The following is a 26,326-nucleotide window of genomic DNA, read 5'->3' as shown; positions in this document are numbered from 1 at the left end:
GGGCTTGGGCTGGTAGGCGGTCTGGGGCTGGGGCTTGGGCTGGTAGGCGGTCTGGGGCTGGGGCTTGGACTGGGGCTTGGACTGAGACTGGTAGGCGGTCTGGGGCTGGTAGGCGGTCTGGGGCTGGTAGGCTAACCAGAAACCGCGTGGGTCAAAACCACCTTTGCTCTGGTAGGTGGTCTGAGGCTGGGGTTTGGACTGGTAGGCGGCCTGGGGCTGGGGTTTGGACTGGTAGGCGGCCTGGGGCTGGGGTTTGGACTGGTAGGCGGCCTGGGGCTGGTAGGTGGACCAGTAGGCAGTCTGGGGCTGGTAGCCAGTCTGGGGCTTGGACTCATAAGCAACTCTTCTGTGACGATTGCCTGAAACTGGTTTGTAGCTATTGCCATTACTTCCACTCATGGCCCAAGCAACTAAAAACAAAATGCATGATTTCACAATTACTCCCACCAGTTTCCAGCTTTGCAATTAGGCAATGATTTATGTATTAGTCAGACATACCATATTCTGCTCTAGCATGATGGTAGCCAAAGGCCAATAATGACAGCAAAGTTATCCTGAAGGGAACATTCAGAATTTGTAAACACCACCAACACTCTTCACAAGGCATCAACATAATAACATGTCAGACAGTAATTATATTATGATGAATTATGATTAAGACACTTAATTAAGACACAAAAGATGGGCTGTGTACCTTACGAAAATCTCAACAGCTTTTGCCATACTTCAGTTTGGGCCAGGCAGCAACCTCAACAGAACCTGAATCCAACTGATGCCTTACCACCTGAAACAGCTCTATCATACAGCCTTGTACCATGTGGAGGACCTGTTCTGTACTTGTACTGTTACTCCCTGCCATTCACAACTGTGAGGTTGATAAGGAACAGCTGGGAAGGTAAGAATGAGGAATTGGCAGCAATGTTTATCAGGTGCCACTAATTAAACAAGAGGTAAATTAAGTGTTCAATGATTTCCATGTTCTAAAGCAATGTCCTCTTTTGTGTTGAATTCTGATAGACTGTTTTGTCCTTGTCCATTGAAAACAGATTCATATCTTAGTCTTGAAATGGTAAGGTTGGAGTTTGGTAAGAGAGATTAGAAAATGGGTAGATCACACAACCAAACCGACTTTGGAACTCGTTGGACTTGCCAGGGGAGTAGCAGGGGGGGTTTGCAAGCTGAAATAGGTCAACATAATTTTGCATTAAAGGGCATACTATATCTAATAATATGTTGGTTTGACAGAAAGAAACACCATTGTGTGTTAAGGTGTCAGAAAGCTGCCAACACATGCACAGGAACACAGGGGAAAAAACAGATGCAGTGCTGCTTGACAACCACTAGAGTGCACCCTTACTAAGCATTTCAGATATTCAGTGCACGTGTGAATTGTAAAGTCAACATGGTATGTTGAATGTACTTAGTTATTATGTCAGAACACAGCTTTTTCATATCAGTCTCCTTCGACAGATGGTGCGGAACAGATACTCAGATTCAGCAGACTCAATTTTCTCAGCTCACATATATAATGTTTTACATTTAAAGTAATTTAGCAGACACTTTTATCCAAAGCGATGTATGTCTATGTATTTTCTCAGTTTTTTCTTTTATCACACAATCCAATGTTTAATAAATTCTTTAACGTTGCAGTGACAGAGGCATTGTTGCCCTTCAACGATGTACTACAGTACTACGCTTTTGATGTGTTTATTTCTTTACCTTGAGCTCAAAGCTCTTAACATTGTCATAGTCCTGTGGCGCGTTCCAAACCTCAGTCGCTCCGTCTTTCAAAAATCCACAGATCTGTTAGACAGAGAGTTAACAGGAGCCAGAGCAATAGCTGGCTCTCTCCATCAAGTGCCATTGTTTTCTTTTGTTGTTCTTCCAAGTAATATCCATTGTTATAGTAAACCCTGCAAATGAGAAGTAAGCAGTCAATCTATTGTTTAGACACCATGGAAACCAACCAATATTAAGGCCATCAAGGACTTACAGTATGTTCCCTATCTATGATTTAGCGCACCTTGATGCGCTAAAACAAACCGTGAGTGGCCTTCCTTCTATCTATTCCTATAGATCTATTCCTTCACACTTAATAGCAGTCTGCCATCCGTCCCTGTCACTTTGGTAACGTGCCCACGGATTTTTGCACATAATTCTACTGAATTTCTGAACCTTTTGCCAAGACCATGTTTGTGGAAGAACGGATTGTAACACTTTTTAAACGGAACTGTCATCACACCTTAACTTACTGGAGTGTTTTCTTCAGTTTCGGACTCTGCATTGCTTTCCTAGGACCTACAATATTGGACCTGCGATGCCAAACACAATCGACACTGAGTCAGATTACCTGGGTGTTCTTCGCCCAGCAGTTCTGCTTGCTCATTGGCAGCTCTATCGCCGGTATTTTCAAGAAAACGTGAGTAGCAGTTCACACAGTCTGCTGGAGTAATTGCAGTGTCACTACATCTATAAGAGCAGCTTCATGTACCTTTAATTCAAGTAGGAAGCATTTATATGTAGAAGTCCAGTGCCAGTGTTAAGTCTTGCATATTCACAACCAACATCTCTGTTCAAAGAGGGGTCATCCAGGCCTACAGTTTGGCACACTCGTGTTGACCTGGAATTGAGGCTCCAACTAAGTGTTAGCTAACAATCTTGCTGTTGTTTGAGCCTTTCAGACCTCTGATAATAACTTGCTGTCTTTCTCTCTTCCAAAGGCTGTTCAGCGCTCTGTCTGCCCTGTTCATTTCGGCGCTAATCATCTCTGTAATATTCGCCATCATCCCCTTTTGCTATACTGTGTTAATGCTGGCTATTGCCATGGCTGTGTCTGGGTTGGCAATGGGTATCATCGACACCATTGCCAACATCCAGCTGGTGACCATCTATCAGAAAGACTCGGCTGTCTTCCTCCAGGTGAGAGAGCTGGGGACGTTACTGGTCACTGGTCACTTTTTTGGAGTTCATATCGTGGGTGGAATGGTCCTCTTCATGACCGATGGTATCGTGGTGAGTGATAGCCACATACTCTTTAAAAAATAAAAAAAAGCCCACATTTGCACATAATTACGATGCAGTCTATTTCGTAATACAATGAATATAATGATCTGATGACCTCTGATTCTACTGTGCATCTATCTCTAGGGTGCGTATGCTGGCTTTGTGTATACGTACGCCGTGGCTCCGCCCATGTCCCTGCCTAATAAGACAGCGGGATACTTGGCCAGCATCTTCTGGGCAGCCATCACTGCAGGACGTCTGATGTCTATCCCTCTCTCCGTCCGCTTCAAGCCCGTCCACCTGCTTATGGTCAACCTGGTAATGCCCTTGAAGAACATGAGAACTTTTTGTTGTGATCATGATTACCTTGAGATATATAGTCCTATAAATGTCCTACGAATTAATAATTGAATGATAAAGTCTAGTATGGACCTGAGTCTGAATAAGTTATTCATCTTCTAAACTGTAATTCTCTTTCCCTCCTCCCTGCAGGCTGGTGTCATTGTCATTGTGTTGTTACTGCTCATCTTCTACACCAGCAGTGTCTTCCTCTTTGTGGGGACGTGTTTATGTGGGCTATTCCTAAGCAGCATCTTCCCCTGTATGCTGGCCTATACTGAGGACATCTTGGACTACCAAGGTATGATTACAGTCATCATAGAAGCACAATAGCATAGTAATAACATACTAATAACACAGAAATATGGTATGAATATGGTATCTCTCTCTCTCTAGGATGTGCAACCTCAGTCCTGGTAACAAGTGCCGGGATGGGAGAAATGGTCATGCAAGTCCTGGTTGGACAGGTAAGAGGATACTCTATCCTACTCAGAGTTACAGGACTACAGTATATCAGGCATATGAGAGGGAGAAAGACAGAGCAACAGATAAAGAAAGATACAGACAGAGATATTACATGGCCTGAGGTCTAAAGTTGCCCTCCAATCTCCAGATTATCCAGAGTGAAGGGAGCTACAGCTTCTTGCTGTGTGGTATGATCATCGGATGCATCGGGTTAATCCTCTTTTTCGGACTGCTGTTCTTCGATCGCATGCACAGGAACTACCTTACTGGTATGCTAACAGACTTGCTAACAGAGACCTACACTAACTGATTTTTTGTAAACATCAGAAGAACTTTTTTAACAACAGAAAAACAAAACAGGAAGAACATTTGATATATGATATCATTTTTTAAATAAATTACATAAACATAATTGTCCCTAAAGCCAACCTTGTCCTCTGTTCATACTGTATGTAACTATCTCCCTCCATACAGGAACCTCTAAAAAGACAACCATGGTGGAAGAACCAGAACCAGCAGCAAACAGTAAAACAGAGCAGAAGGAAGACCATGAGAGCAGCTGAGAGGATTTGCAGCCAGAGAGATTCACTAATCTCATTGACCAAGAAATGGAGAGGACGGGAGAAAAATGTTGATAAAAGCAAAAAAACATTTATCCTGAGGGTCACAATAAGCAGAGTGTCAATGACACTTGTAGTTATTAAATATCTTAGTTATTGAGTATCATAGTTATTCAATGATATTGAATCATGGCACCTTATTTTGTCCCCCCCTCCTTGCTTTTCATTCAAATCATCAATGTTTGAACGTTTTGCTACATTCAGAGGTAATAAATCAGAAATATTCAGATTTTATTCACTTTCTATATTCAACTTATTCAATTTTCTTCTTGTGTTCATTTTCTGAATGATAAAAAATAACTACTGTTTCACAATGTATTCTAAGACAGCTTTGTTTCACTCTGAAAAGACCCAAATGTTATTTCATACCATGCAGTTTCTATAAGAATATTGTTGTTTTGTGTCAAATGGCTGTGGGATAAAATGTTGTTTTGACCTAGTGTTATAAAGATTTTGTTTTCAACTATGGGTATGGTCATTTTTGCCTTCCAGCCATTTCATATGAAGCGCCATTACAGCATCCAGCTGTGTGATGCATCCCAAAATATCCTTATTTTGTGCATACAAATCTCAAATATCCTAAAAGCTGGCTTCTTGCCCCACAGTGATTTCTGTGTACCGCAGGGGTATCAAATATACGGCCTGCGGCATGTCGGGTGGTCCAACCAGGCCGGGGGATTTACACAAAGAAAAAAAAAAAAAAAAAAAAAGAAAAAAAAGAAAGAAAGATCGACTTTGAAATGGGAAGACAGAACTTAATTGCTATTAGAAAGCATTGCTTGCATAATGTCTTTTATCATACGTTCTAAATCCCTACCACCCCCTCTGATTGGAGGACATCAGAACATCAACCATTTATTGTAGGTACATGTGTACAAAAAAACAGCGTAGATCTGTCTATAGTTTCTTATTATTGCTTGTAATGCAAATAGGACTTGAGTTCTATGACATTGGCAGTGAATGACATTCTTTGAACAATAACTTCCTTGAACAGGCTTTAAAGCTCTTCACCTGGGGAGCTGGTTCACATCCCATTAGACTGTCATCATCCTCCCCCATCATGCCCCTTTCTGGGGAAAAGCACTTGCCCTTCCATAAATCAATGCGCATCCCTGAGAATGACCATACTGGAGGCTACTGGATGGCCCATGTAATCAATTACATCCCCCCCCCCCCCTTCCCTCAACTACTGGACATTATACAGATAACAGGCCAAGGTTTGATTACAATTCACCAACTTTATATACAGTATAGCATAGTCACAGGATTCTTTTCTTTCAGCCGGCAGGGCCATTCTGTTCCAAGGTCACCAAGGCTAGATGTGTGCGTGTGTGGGAGGGGAGTCAAACATACAGCAAGCCAAAATGTTACTAAACTGCCACCCAAGGGGTGTTAAATAGAACTCATATTGCCAAATTCTCATACCCACCCAAAGAGATCACTGAGCCAACTGTTGGAGCCACCACTCTGGTCAGAAGCGTTGGTAACACTTGGGCTAGTAGCTCATCCAAGGCTCTGGCTATACCGGTCGGTTGGACTTGGACTGGTGGCCGGTCTTTGGCTTGTAGCTGGGCTGGGGCTTGGACTGGTAAGGCTTGGAGCCGGTATGGGGCTGGTAGCCTGACCAGAAGCCGAGTGGACCAAAACCGCCTTTGCTCTGGAAGCCAGTCTGGGGCTGGGGTTGGTGGCGGGACTGTTTACCGGTCTGGAGCTGGGATTTGGACTGGTAGGCGGTCTGGGGCTGGGGCTTGGACTGGTAGGCAGTCTGGGGCTGGGGCTTGGACTGGGGCTGGGACTGGTAGGCGGTCTGGGGCTGGTATAACCAGAAACCGTGTGGACCAAAACCGCCTTTGCTCTGGAAGCCAGTCTGGGGCTGGGGTTGGTGGCGGGACTGTTTACCGGTCTGGAGCTGGGATTTGGACTGGTAGGCGGTCTGGGGCTGGGGCTTGGACTGGTAGGCAGTCTGGGGCTGGGGCTTGGACTGGGGCTGGGACTGGTAGGCGGTCTGGGGCTGGTATAACCAGAAACCGTGTGGGCCAAAACCACCTTTGCTCTGGTAGGCGGTCTGGGGCTGGGGCTTGGACTGGGGCTGGTAGGCGGTCTGGGGCTGGTAGCCTAACCAGAAACCGTGTGGGCCAAAACCACCTTTGCTCTGGTAGGCGGGCTGGGGCTTGGACTGGTAGGCGGTCTGGGGCTGGGGTTTGGACTGGGGCTGGTAGGCGGTCTGGGGCTGGTAGCCTAACCAGAAACCGTGTGGGCCAAAACCACCTTTGCTCTGGTAGGCAGTCTGGGGCTGGGGCTTGGACTGGTAGGCGGTCTGGGGCTGGGACTGGTAGGCGGTCTGGGGCTGGGGCTTGGACTGGGGCTGGGGCTTGGACTGGTAGGCGGTCTGGGGCTGGGGTTTGGACTGGGGCTGGTATGCGGTCTGGGGCTGGGGCTTGGACTGGTAGGCGGTCTGGGGCTGGGGCTTGGACTGGGGCTGGTATGCGGTCTGGGGCTGGGGCTTGGACTGGTAGGCGGTCTGGGGCTGGGGCTTGGACTGGGGCTGGTATGCAGTCTGGGGCTGGGGCTTGGACTGGTAGGCGGTCTGGGGCTGGGGCTTGGACTGGTAGGCGGTCTGGGGCTGGGGCTTGGACTGGTAGGCGGTCTGGGGCTGGGGCTTGGACTGGTAGGCGGTCTGGGGCTGGGGCTTGGACTGGTATGCGGTCTGGGGCTGGGGCTTGGACTGGTAGGCGGTCTGGGGCTGGGGCTTGGGCTGGTAGGCGGTCTGGGGCTGGGGCTTGGACTGGTAGGCGGTCTGGGGCTGGGGCTTGGACTGGGGCTTGGACTGAGACTGGTAGGCGGTCTGGGGCTGGTAGGCGGTCTGGGGCTGGTAGGCTAACCAGAAACCGCGTGGGTCAAAACCACCTTTGCTCTGGTAGGTGGTCTGAGGCTGGGGTTTGGACTGGTAGGCGGCCTGGGGCTGGGGTTTGGACTGGTAGGCGGCCTGGGGCTGGTAGGTGGACCAGTAGGCAGTCTGGGGCTGGTAGCCAGTCTGGGGCTTGGACTCATAAGCAACTCTTCTGTGACGATTGCCTGAAACTGGTTTGTAGCTATTGCCATTACTTCCACTCATGGCCCAAGCAACTAAAAACAAAATGCATGATTTCACAATTACTCCCACCAGTTTCCAGCTTTGCAATTAGGCAATGATTTATGTATTAGTCAGACATACCATATTCTGCTCTAGCATGATGGTAGCCAAAGGCCAATAATGACAGCAAAGTTATCCTGAAGGGAACATGCAGAATTTGTAAACACCACCAACACTCTTCACAAGGCATCAACATAATAACATGTCAGACAGTAATTATATTATGATGAATTATGATTAAGACACTTAATTAAGACACAAAAGATGGGCTGTGTACCTTACGAAAATCTCTACAGCTTTTGCCATACTTCAGTTTGGGCCAGGCAGCAACCTCAACAGAACCTGAATCCAACTGATGCCTTACCACCTGAAACAGCTCTATCATACAGCCTTGTACCATGTGGAGGACCTGTTCTGTACTTGTACTGTTACTCCCTGCCATTCACAACTGTGAGGTTGATAAGGAACAGCTGGGAAGGTAAGAATGAGGAATTGGCAGCAATGTTTATCAGGTGCCACTAATTAAACAAGAGGTAAATTAAGTGTTCAATGATTTCCATGTTCTAAAGCAATGTCCTCTTTTGTGTTGAATTCTGATAGACTGTTTTGTCCTTGTCCATTGAAAACAGATTCATATCTTAGTCTTGAAATGGTAAGGTTGGAGTTTGGTAAGAGAGATTAGAAAATGGGTAGATCACACAACCAAACCGACTTTGGAACTCGTTGGACTTGCCAGGGGAGTAGCAGGGGGGGTTTGCAAGCTGAAATAGGTCAACATAATTTTGCATTAAAGGGCATACTATATCTAATAATATGTTGGTTTGACAGAAAGAAACACCATTGTGTGTTAAGGTGTCAGAAAGCTGCCAACACATGCACAGGAACACAGGGGAAAAAACAGATGCACTGCTGCTTGACAACCACTAGAGTGCACCCTTACTAAGCATTTCAGATATTCAGTGCACGTGTGAATTGTAAAGTCAACATGGTATGTTGAATGTACTTAGTTATTATGTCAGAACACAGCTTTTTCATATCAGTCTCCTTCGACAGATGGTGCGGAACAGATACTCAGATTCAGCAGACTAAATTTTCTCAGCTCACATATATAATGTTTTACATTTAAAGTAATTTAGCAGACACTTTTATCCAAAGCGATGTATGTCTATGTATTTTCTCAGTTTTTTCTTTTATCACACAATCCAATGTTTAATAAATTGTTTAACGTTGCAGTGACAGAGGCATTGTTGCCCTTCAACGATGTACTACAGTACTACGCTTTTGATGTGTTTGTTTATTTACCTTGAGCTCAAAGCTCTTAACATTGTCATAGTCCTGTGGCGCGTTCCAAACCTCAGTCGCTCCGTCTTTCAAAAATCCACAGATCTGTTAGACAGAGAGTTAACAGGAGCCAGAGCAATAGCTTGCTCTCTCCATCAAGTGCCATTGTTTTCTTTTGTTGTTCTTCCAAGTAATATCCATTGTTATAGTAAACCCTGCAAATGAGAAGTAAGCAGTCAATCTATTGTTTAGACACCATGGAAACCAACCAATATTAAGGCCATCAAGGACTTACAGTATGTTCCCTATCTATGATTTAGCGCACACTTTTGTATAATGAGTAATGATAGTTCTTGTATACAGTATATGGTCCTAGTTGGGCAGATGCTAAATGGGATCCTTGGCACAACCCAACCCTAAATCGTAACCCGAACCCTTTGCCTTACCCTTACTTTAACCCTAGCCCTAACCTAACCCTAGCCCTTTTAAATCTCAACTTTAATGGGGTGACCTCAGAGTTGGTCCGTCCCAACCATACTGTATGAGTTGGTCCGTCCCATATACTGTAGCATTTATCATAATTCCATGGGACTGAACCTATACAGTCCTGGTGGGTTTATAATCAGTTGGGCCCTCTGGCTGCAGGTGCGCTTTTTACACATTGTCTCTCGAGGCCTATGCCTGTGAAGGCGGACAAACCAAGTACCAAACCAGACCGCATGTCTCCTGTTTCCAAAACCCACTACAACTTCAGCGAATTAGATGCCTAACTCCCACAAAAACACTGCAATGCGAATGTGGCCTAGGCCTAATGGGCGACTATGATTTACCAGCCAAAAATACAAACAAACAGGTGACTTACATGTATCCTCCTCATAAGCTTTCAGTGAGACGGGTGATCATGGTTCCTTCCAGGATCAAAATTTTGCCCGGCCAGGTCCGCATCTTCAGTGGCTAAAGGTATAGCCAGAGTGGAGTGGAGAGTGAACTGTCCAATCTGACGTAAGCTATAACAATGTTTTTTGCTGCATGGTGTAATTAAGGCCAATATGGTTTGCTTGTTATTGACTTTGTGTTATATAGCCTTTGTGTTTTAAACCTGAGCTAATGCCAATTTGGCATGCAGTATACAGTATATAGATATTTTCTTTAGCAAACATTAAATGGACAAACTGCTGATGCATACAGTATAATGTAGGCTTGTATTTATATTTCTTGACTGAACTAGTAAGCGCCATGCTGGAGATAATTCACAACCGTCTGTATAACCAAAATACTCCATTACAAGTCATTAGTAGCCTATATTAAATAGAGGACACATTCTCCTGTCCAGGTGGCATTGAAGGTTGGTGGTTGGTGCCATATCACTGAATGTAGGATGCTAATAACTTGATCTTTATACTTTCTGCATTCCCAGGAATGTAACTCTTCAAGCCAATGTTTCTAGGTTGTTTGCCAACGTAATCTGATTCAACTTCATAAAATCCACCATCATTGGGGTCATACGAAATCCTATGGGTCATGTTGCAATGCACATGAGATGAATGCCAATGTATTTTTCACTCTGAACCATTGTCATGCTGCATAGTTTCAGCTATCCAGTACCATGGCCATCAGATGAAGTGAAAACATTCCTCTCCATCCAAGGAGAACCCATTGATCGTGAACCACAGATGCAATTACTGTTAGGAGTATATCATTCTTAGCCAGAAAAAACAGATAATGTCCTGAAAGTGGTCATTTCATTGAACCTAGTAATAATGATCCATCTTCTCATCTTTTCTCACACGTGCACACACATACAGTACAAGTTTAATAAAAAACACCACGAGCAGGAATATTTGTGTCATGTATTGACAACACGAGATTGTAGTCTGTACATTATGAAACATAGTCATAATTCATTTGTAAAAATAGTACCTTCCTTTAAACTATTCTGTTTACAAAAAGGTCAAACAGGCATTTTGTTTAATACCAACAAACCCAACCAAAGTCCCACATTAGGTACAGTATAAAGACACATAAACAAGCATGTGGGGAGGGATATAAGAAACAAAGATGTCCACTTGAAGTCTCCAGTCTCTTTTGAACCACGTGTACGTACAGTAGAAGGCTCCAGGGGTGGTTTAAGAATCCTCTGAGAATAATTCAGCTGTTGAATACTATTCAAAATCAGTAGCCTTACATCTTATAAACAAACGTCTGAATAGTCCACCAAAACAAGTCTTCCCTAATTCAATCCTGTGTGTTTACTTTGCGATAGCTTTAGTTACACACAGACCAGTGGAGGCTGGTGGAGGTAGAAATCGGAGGACGGGTTCATTCTCATGCACACATGTTTGATACCATTCCTCATTCCATTCATGCATTAAAATGAGCCTGTCCTCCGATTTCTACCTCCACCAGCCTCCCCTGATACAGACAGTAGCTAACCTATCATCTTGGCTGTTGAGTGTCCCCATTCAAACAGTGTAAGGCCATAGCATAGAGTCTTAAAATGGCATTGGTTATTATTATTACTGTGTATGCTTATTGTTGCTTTGATGAACCTTGTATTCATCATACATGGGTGGAAATACAAATAAACCCCACTTAATTCTCAACTGTAACAAAAATGAGAAAAAGATTGAGCTTTTCCGTTGTACTCTTCATTTTTGTGTGACCTAAAGTATACAGTGGACTAATCTCTCATTCTCTCACACACACACACACACACACACACACACACACACACACACACACACACACACACACACACACACACACACACACACACACACACACACACACACACACACACATTCAAGATTTCATTCTGACATTATGATTGGATTTGTTGCCTTTAAAACAGGGCAGAGAGGACAAAACAAACAGGCTTTCCATTTTTTGTAAATTTACAAACCATTATTAGACTCTGAATGAAGTTGCATTATATAATACATTACTCACATATTTCACTATATGACCCCCCCCCCCCGACTTATAAATCATTTCTCCTCACAAAGACAACCTCCCTGTCCCAGCCCACACCCCCATCACATGATGCAGTAAGGCTCATCGTGAGGCAGGTGTTGTTTAGTTCTCCAATAGGCGGGCAGGTGGGCCCTCAGCACCTTCCTCAGGTCCTCGTTGAGGAGGAGACAGAAGATGGGGTTGACCCCTGCCTGGGCGAAGCTCATCCACACGGTAATAGAGAGGTACCTGTGTGGGATGGAACAGGACCTCACAAACACCCTCCAGAAGCAGGCCACTATGTAGGGTGCCCAGAGCACCAGGAAGAGAAGGGTGATGGTGTAGAACATCCTACCCAGCATCCTCTCTGCTCTCACTTCCTCCATACCAAGCAGGCGTCGGTGCTGTGTGTGCAAATTCTGCCTGATGCCCAGCAGAGTGGGTGGCATGGGACCCCGCCCGAACCCTGCGATCCAATTGGCTGCAGCCTGACCTGTGGCTCCAGGCCCGTGGAAAGTCCAGTTCTGGCTGATGGCTGGCACCAGCTGGACGGGCTTCATCTTGCGGTGCCTGTATTCAAAGAGCAGGAGCTTGGCATAGAAACCGTGAGTGGCCAGGACCACAACAGCCAGCATGAGCATAAAACCCAGAGTGTCGTTGGTCTTAAGGTAGCGGTGCTCAAAAATGCACTGGTCCTCGTCACGGATGAACTTGTACGTCCCCACGTCAAAAACAGGTGGGAATGCCATAGCAATGGCCAGAGTCCACACCATGCAGACGATGGCGCCGCAGGTCCAGACGGTCATTCGCTTGGCATAGAAGCGGTGGTGGGCGATGGCCAGATAGCGAGTGACCGCCACACAGAACAGCATGAAGGCGGCATGAAAACAAAACAGCACAGCCATGAAGGCCACCACCTTACAGCTCAGGGCACTGTAGGTCCAGGCTGAGCTGTTGTGAACAGACACCAGGACGAAGGGGAAGCAGGCAGCAGAGCGGACGACGTCGGCCAGACACAGGTCCAGGAGGAAGAAGTAGGGGGCCTTGTGGAGGGTCCTGTCTCGGAGGATGAGCAGAGACACCAGCAGGTTGCCCACCAAGCTGACACAGATGATCAGGCCTAAGAAGAACAGCTTGGCGTAGGAGGGCACAGCTGAGGCCGAGATTCCTCCACTGCTGCTGCTACTACTACTACTGCCTCTCGCCAGTCCGTGCTGTGAGGCCAGCACGGCCAGCAGACTCCCAGGGCCATCGATGCCAAAGCTCAGGTTAGCCATCCCTCCCCTCCAGCTCTGTGGTTGTGCCTCTCTCTCCGCTGTCTGCGGAAGACGCCACTCTACCTCCCCCAGAAGCCTTCCTCTCTCGCCTGGCTGGGTGGTTGCCTCCCCTACTTCTTTTACAGGAGGCTGTGGTGATCCATTCTACTTCACAGACTCGTCCTTCCTCTTTCCCCTGCCATCACCACCTGTGAATATACAAATGGCCATAATAAAGATACTCACATAAACTGCAGGAGGGCATAGCAGATTTGATCATTTACAGTACCATTCAAGGCAGAGAGCAATCATCAGCAAAACAGACAACATAATACATTTGACAGATCACCAGAACACGGACATTCGTATCCATTAAAAAAACCCGAAGAAAACAAAAACATGGCCTCCTAAGCGTGTGTTGGGCAACACTGTGGAAATCTCCGCCTTGCTGTCTTTCTATGGCTGGGATCAGATCAGCAGCTCTAGCATACCAGCTCCTTGGCTCTCTCAGTAATTACCTTGCCCGTTGCTAAGATACAACAGCTCACATACTTTGTGCAAGTGTGGGTGTTTGAGTGCATGCATGGGGGTGTACAAGGGATGGATGGAGCAGAGCAACATCAAGTAGATAACATGAGGCAGACACAGCATTACTCAAGTCCAACAAACTCATTCATATTTTGAAAGCTAAAAGAAACTGTTGTTTGATGCAACCTGTGTGTGTGGGTGTGTGTGTGTGTGTGTGTGTGTGTGTGTGTGTGTGTGTGTGGGTGGGTGGGTGTGTATGAGTAAGTGAGTGAGAGATCGAAGAGACAGAGACAAGACAGAATTGTACAGACCACATAAACGAATGAACACATACAAAATACTGTCAATCTTGTGTTGGGATTGAAGTTAATATAGTATTATTTATGTTTTGTGAAATGTGATGAGCTTGCAGGGAATTCAGGTTTCCTTTGTCAGGTGGGGCAATGACATTTCTGCATATATTACCCCAAACATAACTCAAAATCATCAAAATAACACTTATTAACGTTTAGATGGGTGATAATGCCATGCAAATGCCATGTAGGCCTTGGCAATGAATGATGCCCCTCATTCCTTTAGAAAGGTATATGCTAGATCTGCCCTCACATAAAAACACTTATTTGATACACTGACACTTGATATTATGTCAAATCATGGGCTGTAAACATATAGAATAACGGTTGAACAGGTGTCACAGTTGCCTCACGTAGGCTAGATAAATAACTCACCCGTCATCACTGGAATATAAATGGTTCAGTTTGTCAAAAAGAGATACAAAAAAATGTAAAGCGACATATTCTGCTGTTTTGTTTTGTAAATGGCAGGATATCTCCGTCCGAGAGCACTGTTACACAAAAGGAAAAACAAATAGGCCTACATTCTCAAATATATCTTGTAATGAAACCCATCCATAATGTCCTCTGAGCGATTGGGTTGAACCACAGGTAGCCTAGTATTCAGCATCCCCTTGAACAACTTAATTTGACCAAAGGATATATTGTTTTTCTTCCGTGTCTTTTTGTGTAGTTATCTTGAAACTCGAGATACACTGGCGCATCAAGTCGTACGGTAAACGAGTCAATTCGGAGACGGGATAAATATTGTTCTGTACCAAATGATGTCAGATTTCCACAGCCTATACCCACCCACAAACGCAAGGAAAATAGAGAAGACTTTTCCTTAACGAATATTTTCTTAACGCATATCCATAATGGTCTTTCGATAATAGTCTTCAAAATAGTCTCGATAAATCGTTGTTTTCATTAGAATGTTATACATTTACCGAGAACAGTTATTTGCAGTCTTTGTTTAGCTGTCCGGCGAAGGCAAGCCCATCGTATTGTTTGCCATTTTTGTAAGATAACCATTTTCAGATTGAAAATAAAAACATCCAGTTCATGTCGCAGTCTACTCTATTTCACAAAATTAAACTCAAAACGTGTGGCTGTTTTAATGCATTATTGTAAAGTAACCCAATTAAATGGCTTCTTGCTTGGAAGCTGTTCGCGTGTTTGCGGAGTGCATCGGATCTATTCGGGAAAGAGAGAGAGAGACAGAGGGGAGAGAGGGAGAGGGGAGGGAGGGAGAGGGGGCGGGCGGAGAGATGTCAACATGAAATGCTCATTTGACTAAAATAGCATCCCAGAAAATCAAAAGCATGACTTTATTCTAAGCCTCAAATAAACTCTTAATAGAAGCTCACCGTCAGGTATCACCTCACATAAACGTGACATTACATAGTAACATTAGATACAGTTTCAGTCTTTGTAATAGTGCCAGTGGGCCCTTACAGAAACGAATAAAGTAACTTTATTTAAATTCCACGCATTTCGTCTGAACTAGCTACAGTGCCCACCATATGATATGGACGCCACTGCACTATACTCCAACAGTTTGGATTTTAAATCAAAGAATTACTATGATGTTAAAGTAGATTCTCGGCTTTAATTTAACGTTTTCTTTTTTCAGATTGGTTTCACCATTTAGAAATTACAACCCTTTTTATACATAGTTCCCCTGTTTCAGGGCACCAAAACTATTGGACAATTGGCTTGACAAGTGTTTCTGGTTAGTCAGGTGTGTTCCGTCACATCATTTGTACAGACATAAGAGAGATGTCGATGTCTAGTATTGATTTGAGGCTTTGCATTTGCCTTTGGAGTCTGCTATTGGTGTTTGTCAACATGACGATCAAAGAGACGTCAATGAAAGTCAGGGAAGCCATTATGAGGCTGAAATATCAGAAAAATCTATCAGAAACATAGCCAAAATATTAGACTTACCAAACTCAACAGTGTGTAACATCATTAAACAAGAGCTGCGGAAGTGGCATACCACACTAAGGCGCATGTCATGTAATCCCAGGGTCCCTGGTTCGAATCCGGCCATCAGCATATTTTTGTGGTCCTCTGTGGCTCAGTTGGTAGAGCATGGCGCTAACAACGCTTAGGTTGTGGGTTTGATTCCCGTTGGGACCATATATACTGAAATGTATGTACTCACTGCAATGTAAGTCGCTCTGGATAAAATCGTCAGCTAAATGGCATATATTATTATTATTATAATATTATATAAAGAAAGCATTGGTGAGCTCAGCAATCACAAATGGGCTGGTAGGCCAAGGAAGACTTCTACAGTGGATGATCAAAGAATGCTACCAAAACAACCCCACACAGATAAGGAAGATCCTCTAGGAACGACCTTAAAAACATACTCATATTAGATTATCTTTAGTGTCACTTGGACAATTTAAGACCTTGATAAAGGATCTGACGTCTGAGGAATGTACGTGTTTTAATTCATTATATTGTGTAAATTGTTGTTGTAATTGATTTGTAAATAATGAACTGTACTCTGTTTGTAATTTTCAATGTACATTTGATTATTCCATGTTCGTGAGCAGGGCTCCTCCTCGAAAAAGGGATGATGATGACCTCGGCCTCAGTAGGATCCCCTGCCTGAATAAAGGTTTAATATTTATAGTGTTATTATTCACTGGGAGCCTATCTATTTTTAGGTATAAGCTAACACTAATCCTTCATCATCTCAATAACCAAACAATCAATCTAGATTGTTGGTCGAATAGAAGTTATAACTGCACTGAAATAGGCTGCATACAGTATTAGCAAGCATTATAAAAAGTAATGACAGAATAGTCTTCCTGTCTCAGCAGCCCACTTGTACCATTTACTGGGGCATCCCCATAGAGAATTGTCAGCCTTTTAAACTCTGATCTCAGCTTACAATGGCGAATCCATGCCTCTGTACATGACACCGTGACTTCAATGCAATGCATGACCTTTTGGGTAACATCAGCGTCTCATATTGCCGCAGGATATTTCGGTTTAATCCTGTGCCTGTGTGCCTGCCCTCTGGTCTCAGACTGAGGCTGAAAACTCTTATTAAAGGCCTATTGTTATTTCTTAGGCCTACTTTGACAACGTCTTTAACTGATAGGCCTATTACAACGTATCATATATGATTTGCTATAAGCCTCTGGGTGTGGTTGTTATTCAACTGTTGCTCTCGCCCAGAGGTACCAGATCTTACAGTCTATGGCAAAAAAACAGTATCACTTAAACATCATTGTCATACATGCTGTTTTGTGCATGTCCATGGACTGTAGATAAGAAAAAAAGGAAAGAAAGCTGAGTTTTTTTTAATCAGACTTTATGGGCTAGGTACACACCATGCACACACACACTCGCACATGCACACACACACATACATATATACATATGCATACATACACTGCAAACACAATTTGAAGTATCATTTCAATGTAAAGTTCAAATAATCTAAAAAAAAGTAGTGTATTTGTGTCAATCTAGTGCTGTAGAAGCTACATTGTGAATCAGCTGTACAGCTTGCATTAACAGTCATCTAACCATTGACAGCGGAACAGTTATTACAGTATTGGCACAGCAGAACACATCTACCACAATGTGAGGAGGACTGCATCGGAACACAAACGACACCTGTCATATGAACCTGCTTTCACCTTTCATTACATTCTTACTCAGACAATCTGCTTATACCCTCGTAATTGGCTGCTGCTTTTCCAGCAATACCTATTACTAAGATACAATTAAATATATGAATGCAGGTCGTAAAATCATTGGGAAAATATCATCCTTCAAGAGTAAAAGTAAAGCAAAATATTTACTGTACAATATCATTCCCTACTTTCCTACAATGTTTTATACACAAACATAACATCCTAAATATTCAAAACAATAATTTACTTTATTCAGAAGGTGATGCTGCAAAAAAGGTCTCATTAATATTCAAAGTCCCAAAATGGATGCACCAATCCCAGAATGCCCCTTGTAGCACACACCTCATGGCTCGCACTGTCATGTCCTCCAAAAATGAATGAATAATAAGGCAGCATAACTTACTAAACTTACTCTAATAATCTTGAATTATACATAACAATGGCTATTATACCTGTGTAACAATGCTGTTAGGACAACACTGTATTAACATGTTGTAACAAACCTATTTAACTCAGTAATTATTCAATAAATGTATTGGAATAGGGTAGGGCATAACTCCATTACTCTGCAATTACGAAAATATCAGAGACAATACGTTCAAGACAGCCCATTAACACTGTGTTGTTACTGGAGTAATTACAGTGCAACTAAGGTTTATGAGCAACTTGATGTACAGTGTGTGTGTTACTCATATTTCTACAACATGACAAGACACAAACTATAACATACTGTATGTATTTTGTATAATTGTTGCCTTTGCTCTTACCCTCAAAGGGGAAATCTGGGATTGATACTGTACATACATGTTTGAAATTAAGTGTACCAGCCATTGGTTCTTGAAGAATATAACTTATAAATGCCTCATGAGATTAGTTCAACTGTCTTACCCCATCAGAACCCCAAAAATATAAGCTTGTTTGTAATTGTAAAGAAACTATAGCTACACAATATGGTTAAAACAATTATCATTTTCATCTCATAGATGGTCAGTCATTGCATCCATTGCTACATAGCCTATGAATTTGAGAGTGGTAGAATTTCTCTATCCTCATCCCTCAGCTGTTTACCAAAAAAAAGTGGTGAGAGACCGCTTTATTATTGTTTAAATCCCCGATTGCCCCTTTAAAATAGTCTTGTCAAACATTTTCTACACAAAATCTATACTCTTAGAAAAAAGGTGTTAGTTAGCATCAAAAAGGGTTCTTCGTTTGTCTGTAGGAGAACCCTTTTTGGCGCCATGTAGAACCCTTTTGGGTTCCATGTTGAACCCTTTCCACAGAGAGTTTTAAATGGAACGCAAAAGGGTTCTACATGGAACTCAAAAGCTTCTACATGGCACCAAAATGGGTTCTTGAAAGAGTTCCCCTACAGGGACAAATGAAGAACTCTCTTGGAACCCTTTTTTTCTAAGAGTGTATGACACTGCAAATTCCATTAACTTCTCTCGCCTTGTAATTAACACGGAGAATTATACAAACATACAATAACATACAGCCTAGAAAACATCTCCACACTCACTCACGCAGGCACACATGAATAAAACACCAGGAACCACTTGCGCTTGTAATACTTGTTTGTTTTTGGGGTTTTTTGGAATCATGAAAAGGCACTTTGCAGGAAGAAAATGGGTTAAGTCACTTTGGAAAGAAGAAAATCAAAAACAGAGTGAAACGAGGAATAGTCCCATGACGAGGAAGATGCTGGGGTCATGGAACCCGGCAGTGAGAAAGATGGCCGCACTAAGGAAGGCAATGGACGGGATCAGAGTCCTCTTCAAGGTCTGGTCAGACTGGGCATCCAGAGGCATGGGAGCCTCTGATGATGAGCTGTTTGGCTTGGTTAGACTTCCAAAGGTGTCAGAGGGAACATGGAAAGACTCTTTGTCCTCGTCCTCCTCTTTGACCGCCATAGCACCGTCTAGATTTGGACTAAGAGAATCATCTTGGGTCATGGAGGACTTCATCTCTGTGAAAGCCGGCAACACTGAGGTGCTGCCTGCGAATCCAGGTGGAGGAACAGTTTCGCTCACAGCTCCCGAAGATGTTGAACTCTCTAACCCAGTGGGGGACATGTGTGAAAATGCTGTGCTATCATCCTGCTGTGTAGAACTGCTGGAGTCCTCTTCGAGCACAGCGGCTAGTTGGCTCAGCCCGGCTGCAACCCCTCGCTTGAAATGCTGGTGAGACGCAGTAGAGCGGGACGTCAGGTCAGCGTGCGGCTCGAGGCGGTGGCTGGACATACTTCGTGTCAAGCCGTCCTCCCCCGTCGGCCCGTGGTGTGTCACTGCATGAGGGGGCCACATGCAGGTGGCCACTACACCGACGAGGACCTCCTCTCCACCGGCCTGGGAGTTCTCCAACCTGGGCCCTGTCTCCATCAGGACTTCCTCGTCTTTGACCTCGTCGTCGCCCTTCGATGTCAGCTTGATGTCAATTTCGTCAGGGGGAGGTGGGGTAATGCCAGGGAGAATCTCCATATGTGGGCTATCCTCAGCTCTGTGCTCACAGTGGTCAGGAACTGAAGGATCCTCAGACCGACTTGTGGAGCTAGTGGCTGGCTCCTGCATTATGAAGGACATCTCATATACTGTCTCTGACTCCGCCTCCTGCCGCTGATCTTCCTCCTCTTCCTCTGACCCCTGTTCTTCCTCCTCTTCCTCTGACCCCTGTTCCACCTGCTCCCGCTCCACATCTGGCATTGTGGGAAGCGAACACAGATTAGTGAGGTGTTTCAGTGAAGGCACATTGAATTGGATCTCTGTGTAAAGCGGGTCAGGATCAGTGTCAGGTTCTGAGTGATTCAGGTTGGGGGTTCCTCCCTCCTCCTCACTGTCTGAGGCTTGCGACATGCTGCTGAGGTGTGGGAGTAGGACTGGAGCGTGAGGGGGTGTGGAGGGACTACTTTCTTTGGGCTCCTCCTGAAAATGGTCATCTAATTTACAGTCCTGTTTTGGTAGAAGCTCTGGCTCAGTTGTTTGAAGAGGTTTGGTGGCTAGGCATGCTACAGTTTGAGCTTCATGGGTTTGTGATGTGGTTGTACAGGATACATCGGGTGTTTGTTCACCCAGGGACACAGTGACATCGGTGGATGGAAGGTCTGGGTTGGGTAGGAGAGGAGAACGGAGGGCTTCATCAGCAGCAGCCTATAGGAAGAAAATAGAGAAAAAAACAACACTGACAGGCGTGGGATAGTTAAGGCACGACAATTCAACAAGTCCAAATCGTGTTGCACAATAGCATCATCACACACAGACAGAGAAAAACCATTTCAATGCATACTGATGCTTTTCTTAAGGTTTAATTCCATGCTGATGTCATAAAAGGCTGTGAAGTATCTTTGAGCCTCCTCAAGGTCCAACTTATGTGTATAGGAAATGGTGCAAAAGACAAAGTGAGGCTGGACACCGCCCCCCCCCAGTACAGTACATAATAAGGATGAGACATTATAAAAATGGCCACTGGAAAACATGCACACACACTACCGCATACATAACTGATAATATACTATTATCAGTTATCAAAACAACCATACCAAGTACTGTAGATGGATGAGTATATGATACATTTCAATGACATTAGGTATGATCGTGTAGGCACTTATTGTAGGGATATCAATACAGTTATGATACAAAATGTTGCACTACAACAGTTACTTGGATGACAGATGCCCCAGAGGAGGATCTGTGCCATAATGGAGCCATTTGTCATATATCATAACAAATAAAATAAGAAATTAGAAATAATCTTCAATGTTAAAAATTTAAATAAACGAAACGCAAACAGGTTGAGAAATTAAAAGTGAACACTAAAAAAGAAACTCAAAAAACAGACGCAAACGATGCAAATACATGGATGAGAAAGACAAACGGTACGAATCGCATAAGCAACTCATGCGGTTTACAGCTAGCAGTGAGCACATTACCTAAGTTGTTGCTGAAGCTTCAATGAGCTGTGATCAACAAACGGCAAAATCGACAAAACAAAACAAAACAAGAAAACTGTTTTAAGAATTAATTTTCATTTGATACACATTAGTGTTGAAGGGTGAACTTAGTACAGTTTCATTTATGATTGCATGCAAAGTTAAGCGCGAGTAGAAAAATGTTCTTATGGGAATAGTAAGTAAAATATAGATTTTCTCTTCGAACTGAAGAAATAGAACTTGGATATTGAACTGTACCCTTCCATAGAAATTGTTGTATGGGTTCTTCCTGAGAATGCTTTGAGCTCTAGATTATTGTAACTAGTTTCTATGGTGTTGTGTTCTCTATATCCTAATGATAGCAGGGTTTCTAAGCCGTCTGTGAATTCCACTTCCAGAGCTTTTTTTCAAGCTTTTTTCTTTTTTGATAAGTACGGAATGTACTTATTCAAATGTTTCCAGGTGCTGGACTGAGCAAGAAGAATACCCACACAATGTTAGATTTAATTTAATCAAAAGAATTGGTATACAAATATTTTCTTTTCAAGTCCATAATGCTGACACTCTTACCTCTAAGTCGATCTCTGGTTGAACAATGACTGGGCAAACAAGAGTAACAGGAGTCGGCCTCTGAACCCCCAGCTGCAGGTCAGCAATCTCCTGGTCTTCTGCAAAAACAAGGTTTGCAATGATACTGTTGATATGTCTGGCTCGAGATAGCTTCTTATTATCATATTAAGCTTGTTTACAGACCAAGTCTGTCACATGCAGTCATGTGTTACCTTCATCCTTGTCTGAGTTATCTTCAAAGTCATCAACACCCTCCATACTAAAATGGAGAGAAGAGATACTGTACCATAAACAAATGTCACTGCAATGAAGACCAGATCAAGATCCTATTTCAAAGAGCGTTCTACAAATTTGATCAATGTGATTTGATATGGTGTTTTTAGAGGACACATGGGTTACATGGGTACAATGGGTGGTGTAGTAACACTGTTATTACTATATATGTTGTTGTTACTAGAGTAATAACAGTGTTATTCCACCTTCACAAATACACAGCACTACTGTCATAGCTCACACAATGGCTTAGTGCTGGTATATATTTGTTGAGTATCAGCCTTTAGAATTGAAAGCAATGCAATCTTGTATTTGGCAATACATACATCTTGTTACAAAAGGTCCCTCACGTCTCAGAATCCAGCTCCATATCTTCAAACTGCTTTCTAGACTATAAGAAGATAAGCCTAACTCTATTTTACCCTAACTCTATTTGTAACTTTCCCATTTCTTTACACAGAAGAGTTGGGGGCCTTTGGCAAGAGTTCAAAGGTTTACAGAGATCTTAAGCAGCAGTGTGATACACAGTACATGTGACAAGGAGCCTTACAGAGAGAGTGGAAAATATCAGGTCACTTTTGACCTTTGACCTTGATAACCCAAGCTCTGACTCTTGAGAATCCCCCCCTCTTTTTATTGGCTTGCCCAGGCCCCACTCCTTTGCTGCTTTAATGGAACGATAGTGTGAAGACCCACTGGTCGTTATCCTGAACCCCAGACAGTCATTACACAACCCTTTTATGGACCTTTAGAAGGAGCTTGGCCTGAACCCCCGACTGCTTAAGCATGTCACATCACGCGTTTCATCATGTGTTTTCATGTTGTTTTCATGTAAGATGCCAAACAATAAATCACCCAATTTCCAATCGCACACAAGTTCCCCAGACGGCAAGATGTCCGAGCAGATACAACACTGAGATGTTAACTGTTAACCTGGGGGCATCTGTAGGCTTGAGATGTTGCTCTTTTGAATATGACGCAGCAGTTGAAAGATGGTCTGTGACGCACCATTCACTGCCAATCAAGTGTGGCAGTGCAGCAACACTGTGAATGGCACTATTCTAAAGCAGCCTCAAGTCTTAGTTAATCAATCAAGAGAGAATATTTCCAGCATATTGCAATAGAGTTGGAATCTCATTTTGAACATCTCGTTGCAATATTATCCTGTCAATGAAGAGGGGTTGCAAAAGATCAGATCTGAAGATCTGGCTTGAAGGGGTGTGAGGGGTGTCAGGGGAGATGACCTATTACATTAAAACTGCACACATCACACACACACACACATACACACACACACACACACACACACACACACACACACACACACACACACACATACACACACACACACACACACACACACACACACACACACACACACATATACACACACACACACACACACACACACACACACACACACACACACACACACACACACACACACACACACACAGAAAGGTCAAGGGTAAGTCTTAGTCCTGGATACGCAAGAGCCTGAAAGTGACACCTACCCCGTCCTATTTTGATCCCCCTCTCCCACCCCTGGATCGCTGGCATTTTGAGAGTGGTATGTTTGCACCTTTTGCGAAGCACCTCTTCTCTCATATGTGCTGCAGAGTGGAAACACAAGGACCTGGTCTTCCCACCATACCATCCGTTGTTGCTGACCTAACCAGACGTTTGAGCTTAAAGAAGGTGACTGACTGATTTTAAGAAGGAAGCCCATTCCAGTCAGGTGCAGTGTACACACTGGGCAGGTGCGGTATAAACACTGGGCAGAGCAACATCTGTAAGGCACTGGAACCACCCTTTAAATCAACATTTTTGACTTCCTGGTCCCTAGATTAACGTCCAAGTTATCACCCCTATCTGTCTTTCAAATAATGTTGTTTGCCTTAAGCCTACTTGTAATATTTCATTAACATTTTTTGACAGACTATCATCCTTGTTTGTGTCGGCTACCTATCACGCACCAACAACACTGATGTCATCAGATGAATAGAATGCTTTGATGATAGGCCTACTGGTCAAGGGAATTTACCTGTAAGTTTTTGACGGTTTCAGGATACCTTTTCTGTCGTCCATATCATAACTGCTGGCTTGTGCCAAATCGTCTTCGTAGGACAACAGTAGAGTTACCACATAATTCAGGTGAGAGTTATTTGCCCAGTAATCGCCTTCAGGGGTTTCGAAGCGAACAACAAACTCAATACGAGACCCGTGAGTAACATACGGTGGAGCAAAAGAGAGCTTGAAAGAAAACTTGTCCGTCTCCCCGTCGTTAGAGCCCTGGACATAATCAGCTGGATAATCAAAGTAGGTGGCCCAGCTATCCATAGTTGAGCGAATATACACAGCTTTGTTGAAGGAAATGTTGAGGACTCTAATAAACCCGCTAAATGCCAGGGGTTCATCCTCAACTGGGGATACGCTTTCCACCTCAACTTTATTAGTGTGCACTGCGTGCGTCAGGGCAGTGCTGGTGGGCATGCCGAACTCGGGGATCACTCGGTAGGTCGGTTCACGGTGTGCTGGTCGATATTTTGCCTCCTCTTCTTCCCACCTGGCATCATCTTCCTCATCTGAATCAAACGCGACAAATTCCTTCACATCGACCAGTTCTCCACCTGTTGTATCAGCGAATGAGACTCTCCTGGCGGGTAACGCCAGTCGGATCCGCATGTACTCGGCAGTCTCATCGTATATAGACCGCCCGCGCTTCCTCGGTATAGGAGAGGACCTTGGCAGAAGACGAGCGTTCTCATCGGTGTCCTCGTCCTCGTCTTCGTCTGCAGGGGAATTAGAATGTTGCTCTTCGGTTGATCTGCCTGTCTTCACCGTGGTAAATAGACCGTCCTGGCTTGGTATGGTTAAGAAAGACATGTTGTGTCTATTCACCTTTATGGTCTGTCAAGCACCGGACAGAAGACACAGGCGTCTCGGATAATATCCAGTGGTGCGGATTTGCACAACAGCACTGGTCCAGTGTTACGCACAGAACCTCCACTTCTTCAGAGTTTCAGGACGTGTTGTACTGCATGGCACCAATGGAGAATCGAGGTGGAAGTGCGAGGACTTTAATGTCAACTATTGAGGGGCGTATAGTTCTTCTTGTTTAGAAGACCAAGTAAGAACTGCAGTTAGTGTTCCGGGAGGAATAACCTTCTAATTTTAGCAATACACAGCGTGCCCCAAATTTGCCAATATAGTTGGTATAACCCTGGCGACTCCCCCTCTGTTTCGGCCGGCCCAGGCAGTACACGCCCACTCCAATAGCCTGCAGTTTAGGAATTATTTATATTCCAAAATAATAAATGAAGTCACCTAATTAATGTGGAAAGAATTATAACCTACATATTAGAAACAACACAATAGAAGGCCAGAATCTAAATATTATTGTGTTTGTAAATAACTAGCTACAATTATTATACTACTATTAAAGGTATAGGTTTGATTAAATTATGTAATCATTTAACTCTGACCATAACATTTTTATATTTTCATTTACGTTACCTCTATTGACGAGTCGCCTCCTAGTCGGACACCGGGAATATGTATATTTAGCCTTAATATCTACAATATAGGCTATCACAGTCCACCTTTTCAATGCCTGACTGAAGTTGAATGGATTCGTCCCAAGTCACATTCCATTCTTGCGTTCCTTTATTATGTAACGTCACGCTGTGTCACAGTGAGCCCAATGTGAATAGAAACATCTGAGTCATTAATACAGTAGGTCTAGCCTATACTTAAATACAGTCTTTATGACTCTTGGAAAAATAACGTGTGTATCAATGCGTGATGGCTCATCATCAGATACCACACATTAGGCATTTATTTCAGAGACTATTTTCCTAAATTGATACACCGAATCAAGACTATATATGCACGCCCCCTTGTAGTCTATATGTATAGTGACATTGTATGTACAGTTTAACAATATAACGGGTACAATGTTGCAATTCGGATGATTACGGGGATTCT

The 26,326-nt window shown here is 43.7% G+C and overlaps 3 protein-coding genes across 3 annotated transcripts; 1 reads left to right on the top strand and 2 right to left on the bottom strand.

The window, feature by feature from the left end:
• Positions 1–2,189: 2,189 nt before the first annotated feature.
• Positions 2,190–4,370, top strand: LOC310808047 (major facilitator superfamily domain-containing protein 4B-like; the record flags this gene model as incomplete). Its single annotated transcript, XM_083674744.1, has 7 exons — positions 2,190–2,419; positions 2,721–3,012; positions 3,148–3,321; positions 3,496–3,643; positions 3,739–3,809; positions 3,956–4,076; positions 4,282–4,370. The coding sequence occupies 7 exons, from the start codon at positions 2,190–2,192 to the stop codon at positions 4,368–4,370; spliced, it is 1,125 nt and encodes a 374-aa protein (XP_083530870.1).
• Positions 4,371–11,876: 7,506 nt separating this feature from the next.
• LOC310807778 (putative G-protein coupled receptor 173) lies at positions 11,877–13,070 on the bottom strand (the record flags this gene model as incomplete). Its single annotated transcript, XM_083674379.1, has 1 exon — positions 11,877–13,070. The coding sequence occupies one exon, from the start codon at positions 13,068–13,070 to the stop codon at positions 11,877–11,879; it is 1,194 nt and encodes a 397-aa protein (XP_083530505.1).
• Positions 13,071–17,260: 4,190 nt separating this feature from the next.
• LOC310808595 (uncharacterized protein) lies at positions 17,261–25,446 on the bottom strand. The gene is made up of 4 exons (XM_083675578.1): positions 24,384–25,446; positions 22,279–22,325; positions 22,067–22,164; positions 17,261–20,717 (listed from the first exon to the last, which is right to left on the bottom strand). The coding sequence occupies exons 1-4, from the start codon at positions 25,223–25,225 to the stop codon at positions 19,230–19,232; spliced, it is 2,475 nt and encodes an 824-aa protein (XP_083531704.1). The 5' UTR covers positions 25,226–25,446; the 3' UTR covers positions 17,261–19,229.
• Between the last annotated feature and the right edge of the window lie 880 nt (positions 25,447–26,326).

This window comes from Argentina silus (assembly GCF_951799395.1).
Source record: "Argentina silus genome assembly, chromosome: 8".
Classification (NCBI taxonomy): domain Eukaryota; kingdom Metazoa; phylum Chordata; class Actinopteri; order Argentiniformes; family Argentinidae; genus Argentina; species Argentina silus.
Note: the sequence above shows the minus strand (reverse complement) of the source record. Positions and strands in the feature narration are given on the sequence as shown.

Bases quoted from the DNA above. Each gene is read 5' to 3' on its own strand.
- LOC310808595 (XM_083675578.1), bottom strand. From the start codon at position 25,225: ATGTCTTTCTTAACCATACCAAGCCAGGACGGTCTATTTACCACGGTG. The intron at 22,326-24,383 runs GTAAATTCCCTT...TCTCCATTTTAG, and splicing joins AAACCGTCAAAAACTTACAG to TATGGAGGGTGTTGATGACT. The intron at 20,718-22,066 runs GTAAGAGTGTCA...TTCTTCCTATAG, and splicing joins AACCAGAGATCGACTTAGAG to GCTGCTGCTGATGAAGCCCT.